This window comes from Brassica napus, chromosome A9 (genome assembly GCF_020379485.1).
Source record: "Brassica napus cultivar Da-Ae chromosome A9, Da-Ae, whole genome shotgun sequence".
NCBI lineage: Eukaryota > Viridiplantae > Streptophyta > Magnoliopsida > Brassicales > Brassicaceae > Brassica > Brassica napus.
The window spans coordinates 28,688,194-28,714,771 of NC_063442.1; the positions used below are offsets into that span (position 1 = coordinate 28,688,194).

Genomic DNA, 26,578 nt, shown 5'->3' on the forward strand with positions numbered 1-26,578 from the left:
AAAGACATCGTCAGAAAATAGTAACAATGTGGTCAAAATTTTCTGACCATTTTTGGTTATAAAGTTCTAACCATATTTTGACCAATTTTTTTATTCATCATGTGGTTAAAATAATGTCATAATTAGTTTTGACGATTTATGTTGGTCAGAAATATGGTCAAAATGTAATATTTTTTTCTGACCATTTCTTCACTATATGTTTTGATTAAAAATCTCTAACCATTTTCTAGCCATTTTTCTTAGTCATCACAAAATAGTCATGATAAGGTTATAATTATTTTTGATCATTTTTTTTTGGTCAGAAATATGGTCAAAATATGATATGCTTTCTTGTAGTGAATAGTTGATAGTTGATATGAAGCTTCCTTTCCGACTTATGGATTCCCAACAAAATTGGACTTTGTTTCAGACTTTTCTTTGCTACGAAAGAAATAACTAAAACATATAAATGTTGCATAGATTTTCAGAGATTGATAGAAAAATAATGAACAGAAACTTACCCGAGTGATTGATGATGACTCTGAGTGCTCTATATAACATCAATTATTTTTACAACAATAAAATCAAATAATCAAGTTCAATAAAAAAAACTAAAGTTACATCACAAAATCTTTAAAAGGAAATATTTTTATGTTTAGTGCTTTAAAAACTTTGAAACAGTTCTACATCACTAAAATCTAAAGCCTAAGTCGCAAAATTTAAAATTAAAATTTAAAGCACAAAACTAAAAGCTACATCCTCTATCAAGCAAGCCCTATATCTTTGTAAATTGTATCCAAAGATATTGGGGTTGATTGGTATAGGCTGTAAGAGTCGTGGACAGCTACTTTAATTTTTACAGTGTTCTTTTAAAATAATCGTGTTTTTATTTTTAAAACTGAATCTAAAGCCAACATTATAAAAAGAAATATGTTAGCTTTAGAAGGCATTTTCTCTATAGTTTTTATTCAGCGTTGTGGAAATTTTTTTACAGCAAAACAAATTAAATCCAAAATTAAAATTCCAAAATTGAAATCATAAAGCAAAAAAAACATAAAGCCACAACTTCAACCAATCAAACTCCAATGGTGATTGGTTAATGTTTTGTAGATGCTGCCTACAGTTTTATTATGCCTACAACACTAATTTGACAGCAATCGAACTTTATTAAAATAATAATTTGTTCTTAAAGCTTCTTAAAAATTTACTCTAGAGAGCAGTATATCCACAGTCTAGTTTTATGGACTTTCCCGGATTAAAAGTATATTTACGTTTTCTTTAAATAATAATTTGTAAGCAACAAAACCCTAGTTCTGAATATATATGATGTCGTATCCTTTATATGTTTTTTTTTTAATTTTAATTTAAAAATTAATATTCTCTTTTTATTCTTATGGTTATGTATTTGTTTACTATTTCCAATTTATTTATTATTAATATTTAAAAATTATTATATTTTATGGAATTTTTTAAAAAAATATTATCTTATTTATTTAATATAATTATAAATTATTATATTTTTATTTCATAATTATAAAATATTTTTTTATGCATGAACATAATACAATCTACAGCTAATTATAACAATCATGCTTTTAAAGAAAAAAAATACAGCTAATAACAACCAAAATTTTGGAGTAATAAAGTTTACATCTACGTCAAAAGTTTAGAGCAATAATTTTACCGCAAAAAAGTAAAGCTACAGCTTTTGTTAATCACTCTTAAACAAACTATCTATTTTCCTAGTTAAAAAAATATGAGAATTATACATTGTTGATTGTAAGCGATCTAATTGAGTCAATTACGTAATCCAAAAAACATATCTTGGCTATAAGTGATTAGAGAATTTGAGTGACTAACTTCAAAAGCTAACAAAAAAACTATAAAAAATTGGCACTGGTATATTTTATATATTAAATATTCCTCATGTTTCATATTAAATATCATTTTAATATTTTTTTCTTATTATAAAAAGAGTATCATTTTAAAATTCTAATACAATTTTCAGTTTACTATTAATTACAAATACATTGATTTTATAAATAATTTCATTTACCTGAAATACTATTAGCTGAATATGTATAATTAATAAAAACTTAAATGCATTTCAATCATTTTCTTAATCAGTGTGAAAAATGTCAAAGTGGTATTTTTTATGAAATAAAGGGTGTACTATTTGTTTTTATCTTTATGTAACAACATATGGCATCTTCATAGCCCGATTGAATAAATGGTTGTTCATCCAACATTAATTGTTAGGTCTTTTTTGGGTAAAACCAGCATTGTTTTTTTTTCTTAATTATATCTTATATTAATTTAAACCAGAAGACGGAAAATCAGATCTGAATTACAAGCCCGAACTGAACAAAATTTCCTAAGTTAATGTATTACAAAACCCAGTTTCGCCCATCCACTAAACCCGAGACATTCCGCCAGTCCATTTTTGAAATTCCAAGGAATCGGTAACTGTTCTCAACCATTGAAGATGACCATAGATAAGTGAGGTTCTCCTCGTTGTCTCGAATGCTGAGACTACCCATGTTGTCTCTGGAGTAGCTAGTTCCCGAAGAACGCTTCAAGACTTGTAGTCTTCTCTATCATTAAGCTCGAAGGCAGTGTAGAAGAGGGTTAAAGAACACGGACCTTTGAAAAATGCTCGATAACCAGCTGAACCAGCTGAATCCCCACAGACGTTGAGACCAAAAGGCCTTTTACCTGAGAACGATGAAACAAGAAAGCGGATACGGGCCAACCGCTGCTACATCGAAACGGAACAGTGCTCCATGACCAGCAAAAGCTTTATCGTGTAGCATTACCATGAGAGCTCCGCTCACGGCACATGGATATGCTACACGTCGAGTGTGCCACCGATGAGTGAAGAACTTCTCAGACCACAAGAAGCCTCCTCTCAAAACGCCAATCGCCATCTCCGAAAACCGAAGGGAGGTAAGCTTTATCTGACTAGAGATGTACTAGTGGCATAGTACAATCTCACGAACATCCAGAGCACACACAATTGAGAGCTTAAGTCGACATAGCTCCACAAAGGATCGTAACGAGTAACCGAGAAGAGGAAGAAAATTGAGAGGGAGAGACTGTGCCGCCACGGAGGAGCCATAGACGACCACCACCGACACCGCAACATCGCTGCAACCACGAACACACATCACAAGCCCCGACACACGCCAGTGATTCAGACTAAACCCGCATCTGAGCAAATCTGAAACTCCAGAATTCCCAAGGCAAGCAAAAACAGAACACGCGTCTTTCGAGACACCAAGGAAGCAACAATGAAACCGATTCTAACCTACCACTCACCTAAATCCGAACAGCAGCACAAGACTGAAACCGGAAGGGGAGATGAACAAGCTTACGCTTCCACGTGCAGCTGATCCTACATGAAGCAAAAGGGCCTCCTGCCATACCCTAAGAACCGACTTCACCGAGAGAAACCACACCCACCTCGTGCTGAGACTCCAACAGCTGGCTGAAACCTCACCGGACTCAGAGCTTCTCACGTGCAAAGATAAATCCAGCAAAGCCTCCAGAGCAGAGAACCAAGCAAGACAAGGAGAGTGGAAGAAGCCAGGTTGAAGCAAAGAAAAAATGAGATGGAAGGGGAGAAGAGGGGTCACCGTCGGTGCCGGAACGGACGCTCACGCGCCGTCCGGAAGGCCGTGGCTACCCAAGATCTGAGATTTGCTCTTGTTCTCTAGAGAGAAAATCGACTTGAAATAACTTGTTACAAAAACCAGCATTGTTACTTGTTGGGTTAAAGGTCTTGTCCAAAGCAAATCTTTACCACTCATCCTCCGAGTCGTATAAACGGTTGTTCATCCAGCATTGTTAGGTTATGGATTATCGGGGATGTCGCCACCCAATCAGTTCTTCTTTTATGGTTATCAATGTCAAAGACAATGTATATGTGATGCTAAAATTTGATGTAATAGTTCTATTTTTGTTTCATAATTATTCTGTTTATAAGATCAGTGTCCATTTTAGTAGTGTTTATATAGACATTATATTCTGTTAGGATATATATGATTTTTTATTTGTTTGGAGTTTAAAGGCACATTTAAATATAGTGCCAAGGTAGGACTAGCCATGAGATCTAGGAACTCATAAACATTTTGAAATAATTTTTTTCACAATTTGATAAAATATACGTTGATTAATTTTTAATAAGGACTAAGAGGAGTATTTATTAGACTTTATTCGGAACCTACGCAAATCATTTATTGTCATTTCATAGTTAGCTGTTCCACAAAACCTCCACAAAAAGAAAAAAGTTGTACTGCGTTCCGGCCGACGGTGAGGATCCTCTAGCCACCGTCGGTCCAGTTTGTGTTTCTTTATCGCCTCGCTTGCTTGCCCTTATTTTGGTTTCGAAGGTGCACCTAATCTACGGTGGTGGTCGTCCGGCTTATGATTCTGGGAGGTGGTGGCTTCTTCAGCATCGCTATCACCGTCTTATGATCTCGGGAAGCGGTAGCTTCTTTAGCATCTCTATCGCCGGTTTGTTTCCTCGAGCTTATCTTGTTCTTGTCGATCTATGATTCTGAGCTTCATCTGCTAATCTTCCTCTCGATCTAATATATGTTGCCGCATGTTTGCATGTCGGAGATGGAGGATTGATTGTTGGCGTTTAATCTCTCTGGTAAATTTGAAGATTTGTGTGGGTATGATTGCTCGTTGTTTGAGCTTTAGTTTGAAGTTTGGTTGGTTTTCGTCCCGGATCCGACTTTGCCGTCGACGGAGAGCCATCGTGTCGCTGTTCTGAAGCCGGAGAAAGAAGGGTGACTTTCTCTAGAGCACGTAACAAGTTGATCGGCGTGTGTTCGTACACGTGTAGGTGTGTCGACCCTCTTTTGTAATGGGTTTTCTTTGGGTTTTGTCCCAGTGGTTTTAATGTAATTTTGAGTCATGTACATGGGCTTTTGTAGTATCGGTGTTCAGGTTTGGTTTCGGGTCTCGTCCCTTTAATAAAATTACAAATGGCAAAAAAAAAAATTGTCATTTCAAAAACGAAAATAAACGGGAAATTTTGACCTCAAACCTCGTAACACCCCATCAAATCTTTTGGCCCAAACATATGACCAAATGTAATCTTGAAAGTTGAAACTATAAGAATAGAATTTGAATTCAGAAATGATGTTTATTGGAATTTGCTCCACTCCGAACCAACAAATTTTCCTGTAAGGCGTTAACAATATGTCAATTGTTTATATTTAGACCAACTTATAATAAACATTAAAACATTAGATTTGGTATACTTTTTTAATTTGGTTTAATTTCATCACCAGTGAAACATCAATTTATTAATTTCCACCAAATCTTAGAAAATATTATGTTTAATTAATAATATAGTTGAGCTAGTATTAATAATAATTAATTGAAACTAAAAATAAATACATTGTATTGTTTTGCTATGGTTTTATTTTATTTTCAAAAAGTTTAAAATTAATTTTTCGTTAATAGTATCACTATATGAGTATTATTATTTAACAAAATAAAATAGATTAGATACTTTTGTATTTATGTTTTAATAGTATAAAATTTTAGATGTATTTAAAATATTTTATAAAACAAAAAATATAAAACTTTGACGAACAAACATAGACTATAAATGGTATAAAATAATAATTATTAAATATAAATAATTAAAATTTAAAAGTTATTAAAATTTTAAAAATAAATAATCTTGATGTTATGATTAAATATGAAAAATAAAATAATAAATCAAAACACTAAATTTAGTGTTATCGGATTGGAGTAGCCATAGAAAATTATACGTTTAATAAAAGTATAGTGCAAATACAGAATCTGAACAGTTGTCTACAACGCTATTCAAACTCTTGAACTTTACAAAAACACCTCAAAAATTTATGGTCGGCCACTGCCGCCAAACTTATGATAACTTAAACATTTCTAAACTGTTATTAAATAAAAAGAACTTTTTGTCAAATAATTTAATACTATACCTTAGGTTTATTAAACAAAAACTTGGAGATATGTAGTGGATAGAAAATAGAGACCTCAATTAAATGATAGGGAAAAGAGATAGAGGTCAAAACGACAAGACTCACAAAGAAGGACCAAACTAAACACCTAGCTAGCCTTTAGTAAAAAACTGAAGAAATAGATGTATAAGAAAATAACTAAAGAAGTAACCCCAATGTTGAAATTGATATTTTATAGCGAAGTCAGGCGACGGCGCGTGGGGTCTCCACAAGAGCCAAAATGAAATTATGTCATCGCAGAAACACATGCAGCGCTTGTCATAGAGACTGAGACATGTTTAAATTCAAAATTTACAACCGGTTTGTGAGCACAAAATATATTCATAATGTGTAAACAAGATTAGTTTAAAGTTTCTTTTATTACTTTCTAATCATATACTAAAAATATACTCCCCAACTCTGTCTCTCTCTCTCTCTAATCTCTAATATCACATGACTAAACAGGAGTCCAATCACAAGTCTCTTATAAAATATAGAATATGATAAAAATGAGTCCTCGAAACATAAAATAAATTTTGGTTTAAAACAAAAGAATGCAAACGTTTCAAAAAAGAAAGAAAGAAGAATGCATGAACTTTGTCCCTAGTATTGGCTATTGCATACAAGTAACACATTTGTTAATGGTTCCATGGCACAATGTTTTGGTAAATGAAAGTATTTACAAACTCAAAACTGATAATACATATCTAAGATATTTTGTCCGTAAGTGAAAATGGCAGTCCAAACTCACACGCTTGCTCTGTTTCTATTCTTCTCACTAGTCACTATCTATTTTGTCTGTTTCTCTCTTTCTCAGTCTTTTGTCGTTGTTAGGGAGGCGCGTGAGTCAAACAGAACGCAATGCGAAGTAATGAAAGAGCCAACACAAGTCAGTCCGTACTTCACGACACGCCACAGTATACAATAAGGTTAAAAAAAACCCCTCGAAACCAGACATAAGCGACGGTCGTAACAATCCACAGCATCAATCAAAGTTACTTTCTTTAGATTCATTTCCTAATCCTTCCAAACAATTATAACAATAAGAATACTTAGTAGTAAGCGTTAATTCATTTTGCCAATTAAGAAGTTTTTTTTTTTGTTTCCTCAACAATCAATCTCCGTTCTAACATAAACCAAAAAGTACAAATTGAAAAGAAAACTACTCATACGACTCTAAAAAAAAGATATTTGCTAAAAGAAACTAAAGTTACAAAAAAAATAAACCCTAATAGTTCGGTCGAAAGTGTTGCAAACGGCGCCATTAATCTCCGTCTCCATCGTCTGTTTTACAGCCAAAGTGGCGGCGGCTCGTTGAGATCGATGGCTAAGCCACGTCTCGCCGTAGGGGAGGAAGGAGAAGAACTCAATAACTCAAGCACTCGAGGCGACGACGTAGCTGCGGCAGGCGAGGCGGCGAAGTAAAGCGGCGCTTCTGTAGAGGGGGTTCTCCCGTTAAGCACTCCGGTTCGGAGATAGAGACCGTGGTGGCGGTAATTTCCGGGGATGTGAAGAGGAGGAGGAGGAGGAGGAGGAGCGGAGAACCAGAGTTGATGGTTGTGGTGGTTATCCGGGGCGGCGGCGGCGGCGGAGGGAGAAGGGATGTGGTTGAGGTCAAGAGAGAGAGGAGAAGGGAAGTTAGTTTTAGCTTTGATACCACGGAGGAAACGGGCGGCGCCGTCGTAAGCGAGAGCAGCTTCTTCGGGAGTGTCGAAAGTGCCTAACCAAACCCTAGTTTTCTTCCAAGGATCTCTAATCTCCGCCGCGTAACGACCCCATGGTCTCTTCCTTACTCCTCTGTAATGCACCTCCTTTCCACAAGTCGTCGACGCCATTGTTCTAGATATATCTAGAGAGAGAGCATAGAAGAGAGAGTTTTTTGCTTTGTTGACTTGTTTGACTCAAAATGAGAGATAGAGAGAGAGTTTAAAAGAACAAGAGGTGTCTCTGGGGTCCACTTAAGACACCCGTAATCCTCGGCTTGTTTTATCCATCTAGGGTTTTGAAGGATCAAGCACCGTTGATCTCTTTTGCTTGTTTGCCGATGTGACTGGTTATACTGAACGATCCCCTACACGTGGGTGTTCTTACACCAAAGTATAGTGTTCTAATAATTGGATGTACTGAATATTATGTTATCTGCAAATAACATACTTTATAAAGTGATTAGTTTTAACGGCGGACAGTATGCATTAATCGCTTTTTATTTACCTTTTATAAGTTCTGTTAAAACATAAGTTATTAAGCAAACTAGTTCCACTCTCAAACAGATTGCATTTAAGATTTGACTGATGAACTATTTTTGTCCAGATGCGAAAAATCGTGTTTCCCAATCATAAGCCATGGAATATTAGTTGTCTTCGCTGATAAATTAACTTACTTTTGATTTTTGAAGCTAATGAACGCATAATTGTTTTAGTGTCATACGTTAAAATGAAAATCATTGCTAGCTAACTAAGATAGCGCCCATACAGTAATCTTCACCCAAAAAAAACTGTAATTTTTTATTTCTTATAACAACTGTAACATTAGTGATATTTTTATTGAAAATACTTATAATAGAAAGTAGCACATATCAAATTTAGGGGTAAGATAATACAACAAATAACATTTTTGATGGGTGCACCCAAAAAAAAGACATTTTAAATGTCTATATTGATCGATAAGAGCATCTCCAATGGGACACTATTTTTTCTTTTATATTTTACACTAAAATAGAGTAACTATTATAGAGTTAAATTTGCTCCAATGATTCATTCAATAATAGAGTAAAATATAAAAGAATGTTGTTTTTTTACTCCATTATAGTGTAACTCTATTATTGAGTGAACTATTAGAGCAAATTTAAGTCTATAATAGTTACTCTATTTTAGTGTAAAAAATAGAGAAAATAATAGTGTTCCATTGGAGATGATCTAAGTCTAGATCGGGCACATTGTACTTCCTAAGAGCATCTCCAACCCCACTCTATTTTTCACTCTAAAATAGAGTTTAGAGTAAAAAATTCTCACTCTATAATAGAGTAAAAAATAGGTTTACTCCAAATATAGAGTAATTTGTTTTTTTTGTTCATCACTCTATTTTCTACTCTAAAATAGAGTACCATTGGAGCAAATTCAACTTCTATTATAGAGTTACTCTATTTTAGAGTAAAAAATAGAGTAAGCCATTGGAGATGGCACTCTATTAAGATCATCTCCAATGACACTCTATAATTTTCTCTATATTTCACTCTAAAATAGAGTAACTCTATTATAGAGTTGAATTTGCTCCAATGGTTCACTCTATAATAGAGTTACTCTATAATAGAGTGAAATATAGAGTAATCTTATTTTTTTACTCCAAATATAGAGTGAAAAAACAAGATTACTCTATATTTCACTCTATTATAGAGTAACTCTATTATAGAGTGAACCATTGAAGCAAATTCAACACTATAATAGAGTTACTCTATTTTAGTGTAAATTATAGAGGAAAAAATAGAGTCCCCTTGGAGATGCTCTATAATAGAGTTACTCTATTCAAAATTCTTCTATTTTGTCATCTATAATAGAAAAACTATAATAGATGAACTCTATAATAGAGGTGAATTTGTTTCCAATCTATTTCTCTATTTTCTCCTCTAAAAAGAAATATTCTTAAAAGATTCTTTTTTTTATTTTACAGTTAACACCCTTTTAACTTATAAATGTTAAAAATTAACCCATTCATTATATTTTTTTGTATTTTTTTCATAAAAGTGAAATATTATTTAATTTAAATATTTTATTACAAAAATATTAAAAAAATAATAAAACAAAGTAGACATTATCTAACCATCATTATTATTATATTTTTCTCATAAATAATCAATTAATGCATTATGAAATAAGAATTTTTTTATCTTTGATATTTTTGAATCGACTTAAATTTTTTTGGAATTGGCTATCTTCATCATCTAATATTTGAAGCAACCAGCAATAAATCAACAAGTTCCATGTCCATCCATTTCGTTTGGACAACAATATTCTAACGATCTTTGTAGATCCTAAAGTAATTTACCAGAATATTAAGTTATTTTAATATGTTATATTAATTAATATTTAAGTTCAACTTAAAAATGTTATCAATATGTAGAATATATGTGAAATTTTTAATTAACTATGATTAATAATTTTAGTTTTAAATTTAAAATTTAAGTATTATTTGTTAAAAAATTGACTTTCAAATAAAATAAAATATTATTTATTTATTTTATTTATCACTGTAATAATTAAGAATATATGTAAACAAAAATAATTGGGTTTTATATGTAAAAATAATGTATTTCTACATAAATATGTATTTTAGTTATAATCATAAAAAGTTAAAGGACTATTATGTAAATAAAAAGTATGCCTCTATTATAGATGAATGTTATTTTTCCCCTAAATATAGAAGATAAAATAACAATCTCTATTTTAGAGGAAAAAATAAAAGTGAAATGAAATAGATTTTACTCTATTATAGCATATAAAAGCAAACATATGGTAAGTCGGAGATGCTCTAACCATAAAAAACACACCATTTGTCAAAAATTTCTTAGTTTTAATATATTTTTTTAGAGAATCGATGAACTGAAAAAATCTTGATGCTCTCCATAAATCTAAGGGCATCTCCAACCCATGACACCATTTTAGTGTCAAAATTACACTATTTTAGTGTAGTTTTAGCACTAAATGTTTTTGTGTCTCCAACCACAACACCAAATGTTACACTAAAAAGGAATATTCTTCATTATTTTATTATTAATCAAATTCTTTTATTTTTAATAATTTTGATAAATATTAATAGTTTTATGACTAAAATATATTAACTAATATTAAAATTGTAACTAAAATAATAATTATATTTAAGTGTATTTACATTATATAATAACATTATTATTAATACATACTGTTATATTAATTAATTAAACACACAAGCAAAAGTTAAATTATAACATACTAGATCTAAATATTATAATATTCCAACTACAAATGTTTGAATTAAACTTTGTTATGTATTTAAAATTTAATTTTATATTTGTTTTATACACCCTAATATTTATAACAATTAAAATATAACAAAACAATGGTGATATAACTTAAAAAAATTCATTCAATTATAAACTAATCATACAAATCAAATATAATTAAACAATACATAAATAAACAGTTTTAACAAAAAAAAAACAAAAAAAAAACTTTTGCCGTCTGCTACAGTGTTGCACCAAATATGGTGTGTCACTGTAGCAAAAAGGAAAATGACACTAAAATGCAGTTTGATATACCGTTGGGTTGGAGAGAGGAAACATCAAATCAATGCACTATTTTGCTGTTTTACCGTGTGGTTGGACTTGGCCTAAATGTAAGTTGTAACGGTAAAAAAGAAAGACTACACATAATCATTTTAACATTTGATGAAAACACAAACAATGTTATACATATATGAAAATTAACATAACAAAAACTCAGTTCAAGTAACTGATCGAAACAACGTCGATGCTTTTCTCAGAAAGAAAAAGACCAAGAGCTTTGTATTTTACCAAGAGGGAACATAAGGTGCCGCCTCTTTGACTGGACATGTGCATTGCATAGGGATGCTTACGTAACCCCTACTGTGTTACAGCCATAGCCTTCTCTACGTTTTGGACTTCCTTTTATGATTTTACTATTTAAATTTGTTTTCTTTTTAAATAGTACTAAAGTAGCAATATTTTATTGGCAGCCATATTTATGATGTGATTAGATGATGCACGAGGACGAGGCTACAAAGAGATCATTAAATAAAGGAGCTTGACACAACTACTCTATCTATAGCTCTGACTGATTTATCCAAAATAATTAGCCTTTTGATGTAACTGCTGACCAAAGAGATGCGCATTTATATCATTTGAATAATTATTGTTCATAATATAAAGAGTGCTTGAATTTATCAATCATTTATCAAAACCAAAATTCTCAAAGTAACATCTCCGAAACACAATAACTTTAATATATAATTTTTGCTCTCAAAAAAGTAAAATATTTAAAAAATATTAAGTATTTTGTCGTTTATCGTTTACGCCTTTAAATTTTTTATATCTCATAAATATTTCAAATTAAATTTTATAAATTTAAATTGTACATATAAAATAAAATAAAAAACTTTAATATAAAATTTAACATATTTTAAAACTATATTTAGACAACAGAAATACCACAAATTTTTTTTTTCAAAAATACATGAATATATAATTATTATACAAATTTAAATATTACAATAACACTAATCATCAGGTAAATTTGATCATAAATCTCTAAAATCTTCCAAATATTATCCAAACAAATTTGGGCAAAGAACTGGCAGTGAAAGTCACGCGCCAACTATGTTTCCTTTCACGTGACAAGACTTACCTTTTGTCGTGTTGATTGAACAAATGTTATGGTTCTTATCTAACAATTTATACACGTGCGAAAGTTGCACAAAAAAAATACATGTGCGAACTTACTGATGTCTGAATTTTGACAAACTTGTATTATCACTCTTACTTTTTTTTTTTGATCAAAATATTATTATTACTCTTACTACTTTATAAAATTAACCAAGTAAAATGATATCCCAAAGCTAAAATGATCATTTTCAAGATAAAAGTATATTCGAATACAGTTGGTTTCTCTCTCCTTTTGCTCTGTCTTCTCTCTAAAACCAGTCACAGAGGAAGGATCGAGATGAAATCTCTTCCGGAGGTTCAATCAATTTATCTCCGGTTAGCGAGCTTGATTCTGGGAAGCGGTGATACCTTTTACATCGCTGTCGCCAGCTTTAGTTTCCGGGAAACGGTGGCTCTAACAGCACCGGATTTCGCCGGCTATCGTCTCCGGAAAAGCGGTGGCTCTGATAGCACCGTCCTTTCTCCGGCTTCTTCTCCGATTTGATCTGGAATCAGTTCTCGATCTACGCTTTTGCTTTTCTTTGTCCAATCGACTCTCGTTCTGAATATCCTTGTTGATTTTTGGTTCGATCTTAGACGTTTGATGTATTTTAAAGCGTAGATCGATGTTTCGAGATCAATAGCTTCGACGGTTTTGGGCTCCAGGGTGAAGATTTGGTCGCGCTTTCTCTTTGATCCTGGCGGAAGCGGTTGTCGACTTCCGGTGGATTTCCGAGGATTGTGGCGACGGTGGTTTGCATACCGGTGAAGTCGTGGGGTTTCGATCTTTCGACGCGTGCCTCTCTGATGGTGGTTCGGTCAACACGTGGCGGCCGGGTGATGCGTGGTCCCTCGCAGTGAGGATCTTGACACGCGTCCCGTTCACGAACCTTGAGTGAATGAAGCGGCGCCTTTGGGTTTAGGATGATGGGCTTGCGGCCCAAAAATGGTTTACGGTTTGGTTCGCCCATGTGTTTCTGGGCTTTATCTTTGTAACCTTGTGGTTTCGTTTTTATGGGCTTTGTCTTTTAATAAACTTTAGACGGAAAAAAAGATCATTTTCAAGATATATATTTAGAACAATTGTTTTTGGCTATCGTGTTCACGTGACCTGTGAATACATAGCTTTATGATTTGTTTTTTTTGCTGCAGCGCACTCTATAGAGAAGAGAGAAGACAAAAGGGGCCATCATGTGCTTACTGCCTACAGAAACTGAGTTGTTTTTATACGAAATCATGGGGACGACGATGCCATTGATGCTGACGTTCTCCTTCCCATTCCATGACCCCTCCCCCGTATCTGAACTGACTTTCGCGCCTTTTTTTACTCTCTCTCTCTCTCTCTCTCTCTCTCTCTCTCTCTCTCTCTCTCTCTCTCTCTCTCTCTCTCTCTCTCTCTCTCTCTCTCTCTCCTATCATATAAACTCTAATTTTACTATCATATAATTTTACATTAACCAAAAAACTCTTTACTTATGTGTTTGAATTTTTAACTTTGCATGATATAGCTAGGAAAAAATGAAATCAATGATTTTTTGGTAAAAATGAAATCAATTATTGTACCATCACTTCTTTACAATTCGACTCACCCAGGGCCGGGCCTGAGAATTACCGGTCCAGACACTATCTTCTGTATTTTTGATCCCTAAAATTAATAATCATATTCCGGCCCTAAAGCACATGCTTTACCTGCCTCTATTTAGGCCCTGCCCTGGACTCACCCAGTCACCATGGTCGTTTTATCAGTTAGAAACAGCAAAAAAAATCTCATTAAATGTTTCGTTTTGCCTAATCTATATGCTGACTTAACCTAAGATCCAAGTGGAACTCAAACAAAACCAACTCACAATGTTCTATGCCGATAAGCAGATGGTTGATCGGAGAGGACTTAGCCAAAACCCAACCTTGACGTCTTAAATGGATTGGACTGATCAAAACCTCCACTAATACTGTTATGGACTGAACTGAACTCGAGTAGAACCTTCTCTAGTTGTTGGACAATTCTTCGGGACGGCGGAGTATCAAGCTTAAGAACTTCGATGTATCTGAACCCGTGGAACCAAACTAATAATGGACAGCACTTCTACTTGATCATCAAAGATTATGACTGGCTTGGACGGGCTGATTTGGGCAGAGATTTCGCGTACCAATTGCAGAAAATCATCGATTGGAGAAAACTGGCTTTCTCGGTGAAGTATCGATCTTCAAAACTCGATTGCACTCTTAATTGACCACTTTCTTTCTCTCTCTCTCTCTCTAACCACGTTTATGGAATGCTTTTGACGGAATGGGATGAGTGAAAATTGTGGAAGGTGGCTGGGTATTTATAAAGATGGCATGCCAATGAGAAGTGGCCATACGAGTGACTGTGTGTCGGCCCGCATGCTTCTGGTTGCATGTGCGGCGACACACGGGCGCCTACATGTCGTGATGCATGTCTCACTCTCATGTACAGGGACACACCCACGTCCACATGTCTCTCAGCATGCACAGATTTCATGCGTTGCGACACATCACTCCCCTGCATGTCAGCTCGCATGTGCCGATTGCAGATACGGCTGCACCTCGTGCTATGGAATGTCATGCTTATATGCACTGCGACATGTCGTGCTTCGGTAGACACTCAGCTGGTTAGATAGTAGACAGCACGTTCTGATCACATGCATTGAGACACCACGAGCTTCTCGGTTCATTCATAATTTTGTCATTCCGACATATTTTCGACCAGCGATCAATCCCAAATATTTTTTATCTCTCGTTTTAATGCGCTGAATAATTTTAATAAATTTCAAACTGAATTCAGATATTGACGGGAAATATTTTCCGAGCATTTGACTTCTTCGAGAAATTTCATAATTCTGAAATTAGTGTTTATAATTATTTTCCGCCATGTTTCGATTCCATCCTGCTTAATTCTTGTTCTCCTTCCGACTTATTATGTTTCCAAAATAATATTTTATTGATACAATTGTTTTTCGAAAACGTCGTGTTTCAGAAACGTCATGCTTCTAAAATGTTGTGTTTTTTTTTCACATATGTTGTACGACTACTACATAAATGATAATATATCGTAACATAAAACAAAACCATATGATACAATTATAACAAATATAACTTTCTTAAAAATCAAATTTGCACCAAATTCAAAATAAAAAATTTGGTTTTATTTGGATAAACTATTAATCAAGTTAATTCTTTTTTTGTCGACATAATCAAATTGATTTATGACAATGGTTTAGCCAAAAAAAAAAACTGAATGAGTAAATATATTTAGATGGGGAAAATCGCATAAAAAACCTTGAAAGTATCACTTAGTAGCACTTTAAACCTTGAAGTTTCTTCCCTAACACTTTTAACATTCAAAGTGATATTTTTATCATAAAAAACCTTCAAAGAAGAAAAATGACCGACTGAACATGTTAAAAACAGTTTTTTTTTTCAAAAAATAATTATTTAATTAATAAATTAACAAAAATATTAATAAAAATCGAAAAATTGAACAAAAAACTCATAAATTAAAAAAAATGAGAAAAATAAATAAAGGTTTAAAAAATTAAATAAAAAATAACAAAAATTTCAAAAAATAAATAAAATCAAATTAAAATGGAGAAAACTAAAAAAAGAATCATAAATTTCAAAAACAAAAATGAAAATTCAAAAAAAAAATTCATTTTCAAATGAATTTTTTTTTTATCAACATTCATTTTCAAATATAATGTCAGAAATTATCATTGGAAATATGCCAAAAATCGTATCATTGGAGATATGCCAAAAAACGTCATTGGAGATAATTTTCGACATTATATTTGAATTTTTTTTTTGAATTTTCAATTTTTTTTCAATTTTTTTTCAATTTATTATTATTTTTTTCTGTATTTTAATTTGATCTTATTTATTTTTGAATTTTTAGTTATTTTTTATTTAATTTTCTAAATCTTTATTTTTTTTCACTTTAGTTTCTGTTAAAGTTTTCGATTTTTCTTAATTTTTTTGTTTATTTATTAATTAAATAATTATTTTATGAAAAAAAAACTGTTCTTAACCTTTTCAGGCGGTTATTTTTCTTCTTTGAAGGTTTTATGTGATAAAAATATTACTTTAAATGTTAAAAGTGTTAGTGAAAAAATTTCAAAGTTTAAAGTACTAGTAAGTGACACTTTCAAAGTTTTTTATGCGATTTTCTCTATTTAAATGTTTAGTTATGTTGTAGTTTTCTCTAAACTCCCACCAAACAAAATAGAAACAAAAGAGGACTAATCCCATAAAATAAACAAGAAAAAAAAACGAATATCTAAAACTCGTTTAAACCCAAGACGATTTACATTTGTATCCTTCCTGAACTTAGAGTGAACAAGGGTCTCTCTCTCTTATGTTCTCTCTGTTGTTTACTTGTGGTGACGACCAATGTGGTAGACACGACTATGAACATTCTGTCCCTTGCAGGTTTAAGACTCGTGTTGCTGAAGGAAAAATACAGAAGTGGGAATCAGGACAACAAGCTCGGTCCATTTTCAACAGCAGTACGTGCTTGGCCATGGTTATTGTTATGCCCGTGCCGTGTCATTTGAATGTCATGAGATACATTGGTTCTCTTCTTCGCATAAGGAGCTCCTCTTGCTGCACATATATATTTTTAAAACAATGTCACTAAACGTAAGAATCTCCACCAAAGACCAAATGATTATTATACCTGCAATATGCTGTGCTCGAAGAATGTTTTGTCGTCTCTTCCACCATATCAATGCACATAAAACGAGCAATAAGAAGGCTACGCTAACACCAAATGCAATCCCAATCTTGGCTCCAGAAGAGAGGTGCGCCCCGCAAGCTGGAAGCCCCGGGATACCGCAAAGACCTGCGTTATCTGTGAAACTGGCAGAAGATACAGAGAAACAGTTGGTAACAACACTCTTCATTCACATGCCAATGTTAAAGGACTTGGTTTCTGATTCGTTATTCTTACTTGAATCTTACTCTGTGCAACAGCATTCCACCCACAGCTGCTGGTACTTTTCCTGACAAAGAGTTTCCATTGAGATTCCTGCAATACGATATACCGTATGAATCAACATGGACCCAACCAAAGACAAACAAAAATCAACAGCAAGTAGATGGTCTTACAGAATCCGCAGCGATGTTAACTCTCCTATGGTTTCAGGGATAGATCCATTGAAAGAGTTGTAGGAGAGGTCCCTGCAAAGAAGTGTAAGGGTTCAGAATCGAAAAGATAGGGATGCAGAGAGATTAATAAAGGAACTGATTCACTTACAGAACTTCCAATTTTGTAATGCTTCCAAGCGATGCAGGTATTCCTCCATGAATGCTGTTTTGACTCAAGTTTCTGAAACATTGGAAAATATATATATATGAAATTTGCAGTTTATGAGAGAATAAAGTATTGGCTTACATGCTCTGAAGATGTTTCAGCTTTGAGATGTCGTTTGGTAAGAAACCCTTCAGACCTTGGCTATCAAGATCACTGCAAAATGAACAAATAAACAATTTGTCAACTCAAAAAACATGGTGAGAGATCCATAAACTTTTAACTAATGAGATGCCTAAACAAAAGAAAGAGTCCTTCATATTTGAGAGAGTGCAGTGCAGCCTATCTCATCAATAAAGAGTTCCACAAACCACAGAGGCATGGATGGAGATTGTAGAGTTAAGCTGATATAATAATATTGCGGTTTATGTAAATGCACAGCAAAAGAAGAGGAAGGAAGTATACAGTCCATCAATGACCCATCTGCTGGTGTTCTTGTCCAGCTGACAATCAGCTCCGCTCCAGGGATGTTGTGTAGGAACACATGGATCCCCATTCCATCCAAACCTCGAAGGAAGCCCCAAAGCTTTTCTCATTTTCTGTAACGCACTCACTGAAAACCACAACAATAAAACAATACTGATCCAGTGTTACAGGAACAATAGATTCCAAACGACAAATAAAAGAATGTGGTGGTTACCTTCATCCCTTAATGTCTTAAACTCAGCAGTAATAATCTCAAAGACTTCAATCGCATTAATAATCGCATGACCACCTCCCTTAGGCTGTAAAACAACCGTCAAAGTTCTACCACTCACAGCCACCGTCGCATTGAGAACAAGCGCCGTGTACCGACCGCCACTCATCTTTATAACATCCACATCTTCAAAGAAAGTATCACCATTAATAACAACATCAAACACTCTTTTCCCTTCAGCAGTCACCGTAGCATCAATCTCAGCGAAGTGCATCCACACCGAATAGTTTCTGTTAGGCTCCACGTCAATGCTATAAGTCAAATCAGGCTGATCATCCGTGCTAACCAAGGCAGACTGATACAGCCCCTCAGGATAAAAATTCGGCGACACGGAAGCTTTCTTGATGGTATTCTCAGTTGATCTCGGAGAGTCACCACCTTCACCAAAAGACCTCATTGGATTCCAAAACCTATCGCCGCCCCAACGATCACCACGGTAATCCTCATCAAACCTCGGCTTCCCCGTGCCGCAAGTCAGCCTCTTGGCGGTTCTCAGAATCATTCCCTGGCCCCACCCTTGCCCGAAATAGTAAGCCTTGTCATCAACTTGGAGAATCTCGATGGAGAGGATGGCGGGATCTCCGTGCCCAGTGCTGTGGAAACAGATGGTGGACGTGCCTCCCATGAGGAAAACGCGAGCTTCGGCGAAGACTTGGTCATCGTGACTGCTCCAACCGGACTTGAGAGAGTAAATCTGAGTGCCTTCGATGGATATGTCGAAGAGAGGCTCTTTGTCGAAGTTAGGCTGGTCTACCACTCCGAAGAATATCCTCACAGAGTAGTGTCCCTTGGGCACTCGGACGATGTTGTAGCAGTTGTTTGGACCTTCGGAGATTGGGAAGTAGCGAAGGGTTTTCAAGGGAGGGGTTATGTAACCAGGCTGGGTTGCGTTTGCAGGTACTCCTCCAGTATAGGCGATATCTTTGTACCACAGTACATAAGTTGGTGGTGTTTTAACGTTATGTCGAGCTCCGCAGCTGATCCGCAATGCATATGGTGCTGTTATAATTGCAAAGATATAGATTATAATTGGATGGTGGGAATCAAGATTTGGAAAAAATGCAACAAGTTCAAGCTTGGAGCTATGAAAATAACATTTATTAAAATCCAATTCACAAAATATTGATCTACAAAAAAAACGATAAAAACAAGGGACATAGAAAACGGAATCTAAGTCAAGATTTTGAATCAGGAGAGCTACATAACAGAAAAAAGAAAGTTACTCTAAATCGAAGTGAAGATGGAAGTTCAGCATCTGGTAAACGAACCTTGACGAGCAGAGGAAGAAGTGAGACCAAAAGAGAAAATGAGAAGACATGCGAGTGTATATCGAAGCATCATCATCTTTGATCCTTTCAGAACCAAAACTTATCTCTCAAGAATCTCTCCAAGAGTCTCATTTCTCCATTGGACAACTTTATTTTTTGTTCTTTTGTTCGTTTTTCTTTTTCTGAAGAGTGATGGAAGAAGACTCAGGAGAGAGAAGGAGCAAAGGGACGTGAGTGCAGGTAAAAAAAGTGAATATTAAATTCAATTAAATTAACTTAAATGCTCCCACCGCTAGTATTTTAATTTTCTTCAGTGTTGTTTTTTTCTTCTGGATGAAGAATAGGGAGTTTAATCAAGTGTTGTGATGTGCACGTAAGCTGTTTAGGCGAACTATTAATCTGACGGATGTATGGCGCTATAGCGGATGATGTCATTGTCCTTATCGTTGGATTCAGCCCAAGTCTTGTGAAGCTCCGTCCACAAAGTTCTGTGTTTCTTTTTCTCTTTAGTTTGTCCACAAGTTCATGCATGCTTGATAGCTCTCTTTTCAGTTTTTATTTCCAAACTCATATGAAGACTTCGGCGCATTAATAATCTTCTTTGATAGAGTCACTCCTCGCATTTATCAAGACTAAATTCTTTAGTTAACGACTTAACGCCTTACAAAATGTTTTCACATAAATTTCGAAAAAAATAATTAAATGTTTTCTCTTATCTTTATTTGGCTATTACAAAATTATATTATATCATTTTCTTAATTTAGTTAAGGATGAAAGAAAGAAATCAATTGAAACTACATTAAAATTACAATTCATATTTAAATATAATACTATAAAACGAATTTAATTTTAAATGAAAAATAGTATATAGAAAAATGTCAAAGTCTTTCGTTTCACACTATGAAAATCCCACAATAAAAAAAAACACGCAAAAAAGGGCAAGCAAGGAAAATACTGATGACACATTAAACCATTGATGTTTGATCCTTACGGTAGGGTCGTACCAGAACCAGAATCCAACAATTCACTATCTCAAGAAATACACAATCATCGAAAGCTCAATGCACAGTGATATATATATATTCACAAGCAGATAGATGATGAGATTTTTTTTTAAATTATATACAAGTCAATAAAATTTAACAAAATATAGTTTTAACAATTTAAAGTCTTATATTTTGTATATTAACTCTTAAATTTGGAAATCCATGACTAGTTTTTTATTAAGAAAATTGCCAAAACGGAACAAAAATTTAGATTGTTGTCATTTTGGTATAAAACCAATTTTTCCATTTTGTTTCTATTTTACCATTTCCCTTTCCGAAATTTAATGAAATAAATAGTTTTATGAATCAAAAAATATTAAAAATAAATATTTAATAAAACACATATATTGTTTTGGTTGAAAAACTTGATAAATAAAAGTTTTAAATTTTGTTCTACTAAAAGTAAAATTCGTCTTCTACGGAAAATGAGTTAGTAGAAAACAAATTCCAGAGTAAACAAGTCTATCTACTTTTTTTAGAACGAAAAATCTACTTTTAATTAAATTCTAAATATGGAGAATGTGAATTCTACTAATTGTAAGGATATCTACTTTTTTCTCAAGTGCAGTTTCTACTTTTATGAAGTATTCTTCAATTTCAGGAATGCGAAATCTAAATACAATACGTACGTCTACATGAGGTAGAAATTGCATTCAAGATTTTTTTCATGGTTCTACTCATTGTAGGATGTGCCTTCTACGGATAAGACAACATGTTTTCAAAAATTAAAGAAAATATTTTAACTTCCTAAAACGTGTGTTTGATCGATTTGTTTTGCCAAAATATATAAAAAAAACGATTTTTTCTTTTCTTCATCATTAATCTATGATTTTTCTATAGCTTATCTTGTGATTTTCACAAACTCTTGTTCTATGATGCATATCTATACAACATGTGGTGTTTGGGAATTTGATGCAACACAGTATGAGTTTTTTCGGTTGATGACAAAGGGGGTAGGCTAATGTTATTAGAATCAAGTTCTATCTTAGAAGATTTTAAAAGAATGGTTGTGGAGCATTTTGATATGGAAGAATATTAGGGTTAGTAGGAATATTTGGTTCCGTACGTCAGTGTCTTTTGTTCCTTTTTTTTAATTGTTTTTATATTTTTTTTTTCTTTATAAAACATTTTATTTTTATTTTTTTCATTAAACTTTTTAAAAAAGATTTTAATGTATGTTTAATTTGATTAATGAAATGTTAGTTTTAGCATCATGAAAAATATTATACTATAAGAACAACTTACTAATGGTATTATATTAGGAGATAACCATCTTAAATTTTTGTTCCGTTTGTCAATATTCTCTTTTTATTTAACAAAGACGGTCCTGTATTAACCAAAACTTAACTTTCTACACTTGTATTCTTGTTTCTTTTCGTATTAATTGGTTAGCTATTTTGGGTTTGATATTTGTAACCAATGTTTAACTGATGATGCCCACTTCTAAGTTCAAAAAAAAACGATGCCCACTTCTACATATTGACTTACAGTGACAAGAAAGAGGATAAAATAAATAAAGTAGATGATGTAATGGATTACATTCTGTGTTGAATATTAATTTTGTTGAAAGATGTACCGGTTTATGGGGAATGTATGAAATTATGGAGTCGGTGGAGGTGGTTATTTGTAGACTTGTAGTTGTTGTAATTAAATAGTTAATTAGACCAAATGGGTGATTTAATAATACTTAAGTTTAAAAAGGTTGTGTTTGTAGATAAAAACGATAAGGTGTTGGTGGGCCGATAACCAAAAAGGCACGTGACCAACATTCCTGGTCTCCGGGGTAGGAGATATTCAAAAAGACAAAAGTAACCTCCAATTATCGGACGTCTGAATGGTCGTAATCTTGTAGTAGTAGAGTAGTATAGTTTGGATAGTTTGACTTTATTCACCTTGATTGATGCGCAATCATCGGGAGAGCGTTAAAAGCAGCTCCCATCTAGAGTCGTCGGCACAAAGAAGAAGTCGTGGCACATAAATCTTTGACCTCTTACTACTTTAGAAAACCGTTACGGTTTCTACAATTATATGAGAGCCCTCCTCCCCGGATCGAACTTCTCTTGAGAAAAAACAATTATGTGAAAAGTTTGAGTTTCTTCGACTTAAACAGTTTTATGGTAGTTGGTAACATGCGATCCATCTATTCTCTAGTATAGTAGTATTAGACTATTAGTTAAGGTATTATAAACTCTAATTATGTAATATGGTATTTAGTCAACACTGTAGCACTAAGTGCATCTTTCCCAAAAGTGACCGGATTATCTGATAAGGTATGTACCAAAATGTATTTGTAATATTCTTAAAACATTGTTCACTTTGTATCATTTGTATGTTGGATTTCTTTAAAAGTATAAAGTGAAAATGTAGTTCAGTAGTTAAAACTGAAGGCGATTGATTGAGCTATAAGATATGTTTTTGGCTTTAATTTTTATTTACATCTTTTAAAATTATCAATAATATTTAGAATAGTTTTTAAAACTACAATAATAAAATAGCTGTAAAAAATTATTTTCTAAAACAGCTTTTTTAGCTGTAGAAAAATTGCTATAACAGTAAATTTTAAAAGTATATTTCTTTACATCTAAAAAAAATTATACAGATTATATTTTACAATAATTTTTTTATTGTTGCATTCCAACCAATCACCCTCATTGTTGACCTTATAGTCAGTTTAAACTTTATACTGAAGAACCAACTTTTAGATTACAAGAATACTCATATATGTTATGAACAATGACTAAGTTCTCGAGTAGAAAATCCATTATATATTAAAGAAGAAACATTGTAATAAATGCGTTCACACTAAACTGGACACATATCATGTGTAGAAGCATTGTAATAAATGTATTCACACTAAAATGGACACATGTCACATGTAGAGAGTTTCTCAGCCAAACTCTACATCAATATACACTATGTACTTTACGTTTTTTTAATATAAAATTCATATGCATGGTTATTCTTTACGTTATTTTTACTGTTTACGAATAGATCTGGACAAATTATTCATAAATTTTGATTCGATTCGTTATTCGTTTTGATTCGAACCAAAAAATTAAGATATTTGTTACTCTACGAAGCAAATCACAAATATCAATATTTATAAGAACAAATATCCAATTTGATCCGTTATATGCATATATATATAAATATATTTAAAGAATTATATATAAGTTATATATTATAGTTTATATAAATTTTACAATATTTTTGTTTTTAAATAATTTCATTTTAAGAATTTTATTTTTCATGTATTATTTTGAAAAAAAATGTCATTTAATATTAATTAACAATATCTTTATATATTTATCAACCATCTTTATATACTTTTACAAACACATACATGTGCACATTGACGTGAGCACCTTATAACTAAACAACAACTGAAATATCTAATTTTTTGGAAGTTAAAATATTTTTTTTCTTAATGCGTCTTTCACTATCGACCAAACTGTAGTAAAATGATTTGTCTTAATAATTTTCTTTTCTTTTTAACTATTATTCGCTTAGAAACTATAATATGAAACCATTAGTTCGACATCTCGACTATCTAAGATTCATAACATGAAAACAAACAAATAATAGTAACTGATTATTACAGGAAAAAAAACAAAAACATCAAACATTTTAACCGAATAAACCAAATAAATATTGATTAAAATGATAGTTATATTTTAGAAGATTAAAACCAAAAAATAATCTAAAACCGAACTGATATCTAAATTAAATAAATTTATATTTTTTATTAAAAAATAATAAAACTAATTATCATATTCTGCAAGGTGCAGATTATTACCCTAAGTTATTATATAGGTTTCCTCGGTCAATCACACTTAATAAAAAAAAAAGGGCCATTGTAGTAGATATGATAATAGCACATGGGCTTGGGTTTAGAAGTCCATTTTCCTATAACTTAATTTGGAGAAACAAATGCAAAAACAAAAAATCTTATAGTGGGTGCGTGAATTTGGGCTATTTAAACCATTTGCTTTTGAAGTCAACGGATGGCTTGTGGAGCGATCTAAAACATTGCAATCTGTAAGCACGATGTGGAATGGAAGAATCTCGATTCTCCTTTGGTTATCTTTTCTTTTGATGCTGTAACTATATTATTATATTATATTAGTTTTTTGTGGAATTGCGTAAGATTCTCTTTGGTAATGAGATTGAAAATTAGATTATACTTGTGATCTATAGTAAAAGACTAAAACCGAGTCTTTTACCATAGATCACAAGTATAAAAAAGCGTATCGAAACCATTAAAAAAAAAGAGAGCGTGAGAGAGAGAACCCAAAAAGAGCGAAACCCTAGTTAGCTCCGGCCGCCGCTCGGCGTTGCCGGGGACTCCCCTTCTTCCCTTTCTGGTTTTGATTTTGCTCTCCTCTCTTTCAGTTCCAAACCGGATCGATATGCAAGTGACTCTGAAGAGGTCGGGCCCTCCGGAGCGGCGTGGTGCTGGTCGGAGTCGGAGAACCTGTTTGGAGTGGCGGCGAGATGTTGGTGAGGCTGAGGTCAGGAGAGTCGGCTTTTAGGTTTGTAGATCTGACCAGATCTAGTTTTGTCTTTTCAAGATTTTGGTGTAGATCTAGCCGATGATGGCGCGTAAAGAGGGGTAGAGATCTCCTCCAGCTCGACTGTTTCTCCTCGTGAGTCGGTGAGACAGGCGGAGGAAAGGTGTGGCGAATGATGAATAGTGGGCTCACGGCAAGTCTCGGCTTCCATGAAGCCCCACTCATAACCCTGATTGCGTTTGTCTATCATCACAAACCGTCTTTCAGTCCGGACTAATATTCGGCTTGGTCACGACGGGAGGCAAAGAATTACGGCGGTTTGATCCACATCGGTGTCGCCCCCCTTTAGCGAGGATTCTGCTGGTCACGAACCCGATTCCCATTATAAGAAGCCAACAGATGGAACTGTCATAAGAAACCGAGTGGTTATGACTAGCTGGAGGTTCATTGTTTTCACCCCTAGTGACCTTTCGGTGTTTTTCTTTCGGACCGTTTGTCCGCTGGCGGCAGAGGCTCGTAGCAAGGAACACCAGTGGCCTTATACTTCTGCTGGTAAAGCGCCTTTGGGTGTAGTGGCTATTGGGACAAGCACTGAACTCTTATCCTTGGTGACCATAGCTTGGTGATGAAGTGTATGATCCGGCTAGTCTAGGGTCTGGTTTTTCCATGTACGTACAGCTTATGCTCCGCTTTTTGGTGTAAGGTTCGGAGACGTAGACTCCGATGTGAAGTAGGCATTCGGACAATACACACTTCAGTGTTGTGTCAGGCGATCCAAGCATCTCATTCTGATCTTTAGGCGATCACTGCTAGCTCCATAAAGATGTCTTGTGTATGTCTCCTTTAGGATCGGTTTAGGTCTTGTCTTCTGTAACCATGGGGTTTAATTATGTGGTTAAAGTGACTGGATGTTGTGGATTGGTAGCGTAGGAACCAAATGAGTGTTTCTAGGTGATACTTGTATCCTCATCCTTATGTCACATTGTGGTTAAAGCCTCTTCTGAGGCATTGGGATCACAATCTGATTGTATTAAAATCGTTTGGTTAATGAAAAGTTGATGTTGAGCTAAAAAAAAAAAAAAAAAAAAAAAAGACTAAAACCGAGTCATGTGATGGCAACTTCTGACGGCCCACGTGTCCGTCTCACTCAGTATCTTTCACCTTCATTGTGGGTCCCAGTGTGGCTGCCCATATCGGGACAACTTCCTATGCTTTTGGACATTTGTGAATGATAATAGATTTGCGTTTTTCTTACGTTTCCAATTAAAGATGAGGATATAATCTAGTTATTAACACCTTAAATATGTGTTTAGTTTCTATGCATCATCTCACATCCAGAGTTT

General features: G+C 33.7%; 2 protein-coding genes across 2 annotated transcripts; both read right to left on the reverse strand.

Moving 5' to 3' along the window:
- Positions 1-7,015: 7,015 nt before the first annotated feature.
- On the reverse strand, positions 7,016-8,893 carry LOC106422041 (ethylene-responsive transcription factor 12). Its single transcript, XM_013862864.3, has one exon. It carries the CDS (start codon positions 7,811-7,813, stop codon positions 7,268-7,270), a length of 546 nt encoding a protein of 181 aa, XP_013718318.1. The 5' UTR covers positions 7,814-8,893; the 3' UTR covers positions 7,016-7,267.
- Positions 8,894-16,541: 7,648 nt separating this feature from the next.
- On the reverse strand, positions 16,542-19,936 carry LOC106422078 (receptor-like protein 4). Its single transcript, XM_013862901.3, has 9 exons — positions 19,679-19,936; positions 18,354-19,409; positions 18,119-18,266; positions 17,798-17,869; positions 17,660-17,731; positions 17,512-17,583; positions 17,354-17,431; positions 17,081-17,262; positions 16,542-17,007 (listed from the first exon to the last, which is right to left on the reverse strand). The coding sequence occupies exons 1-9, from the start codon at positions 19,752-19,754 to the stop codon at positions 16,877-16,879; spliced, it is 1,887 nt and encodes a 628-aa protein (XP_013718355.1). The 5' UTR covers positions 19,755-19,936; the 3' UTR covers positions 16,542-16,876.
- Between the last annotated feature and the right edge of the window lie 6,642 nt (positions 19,937-26,578).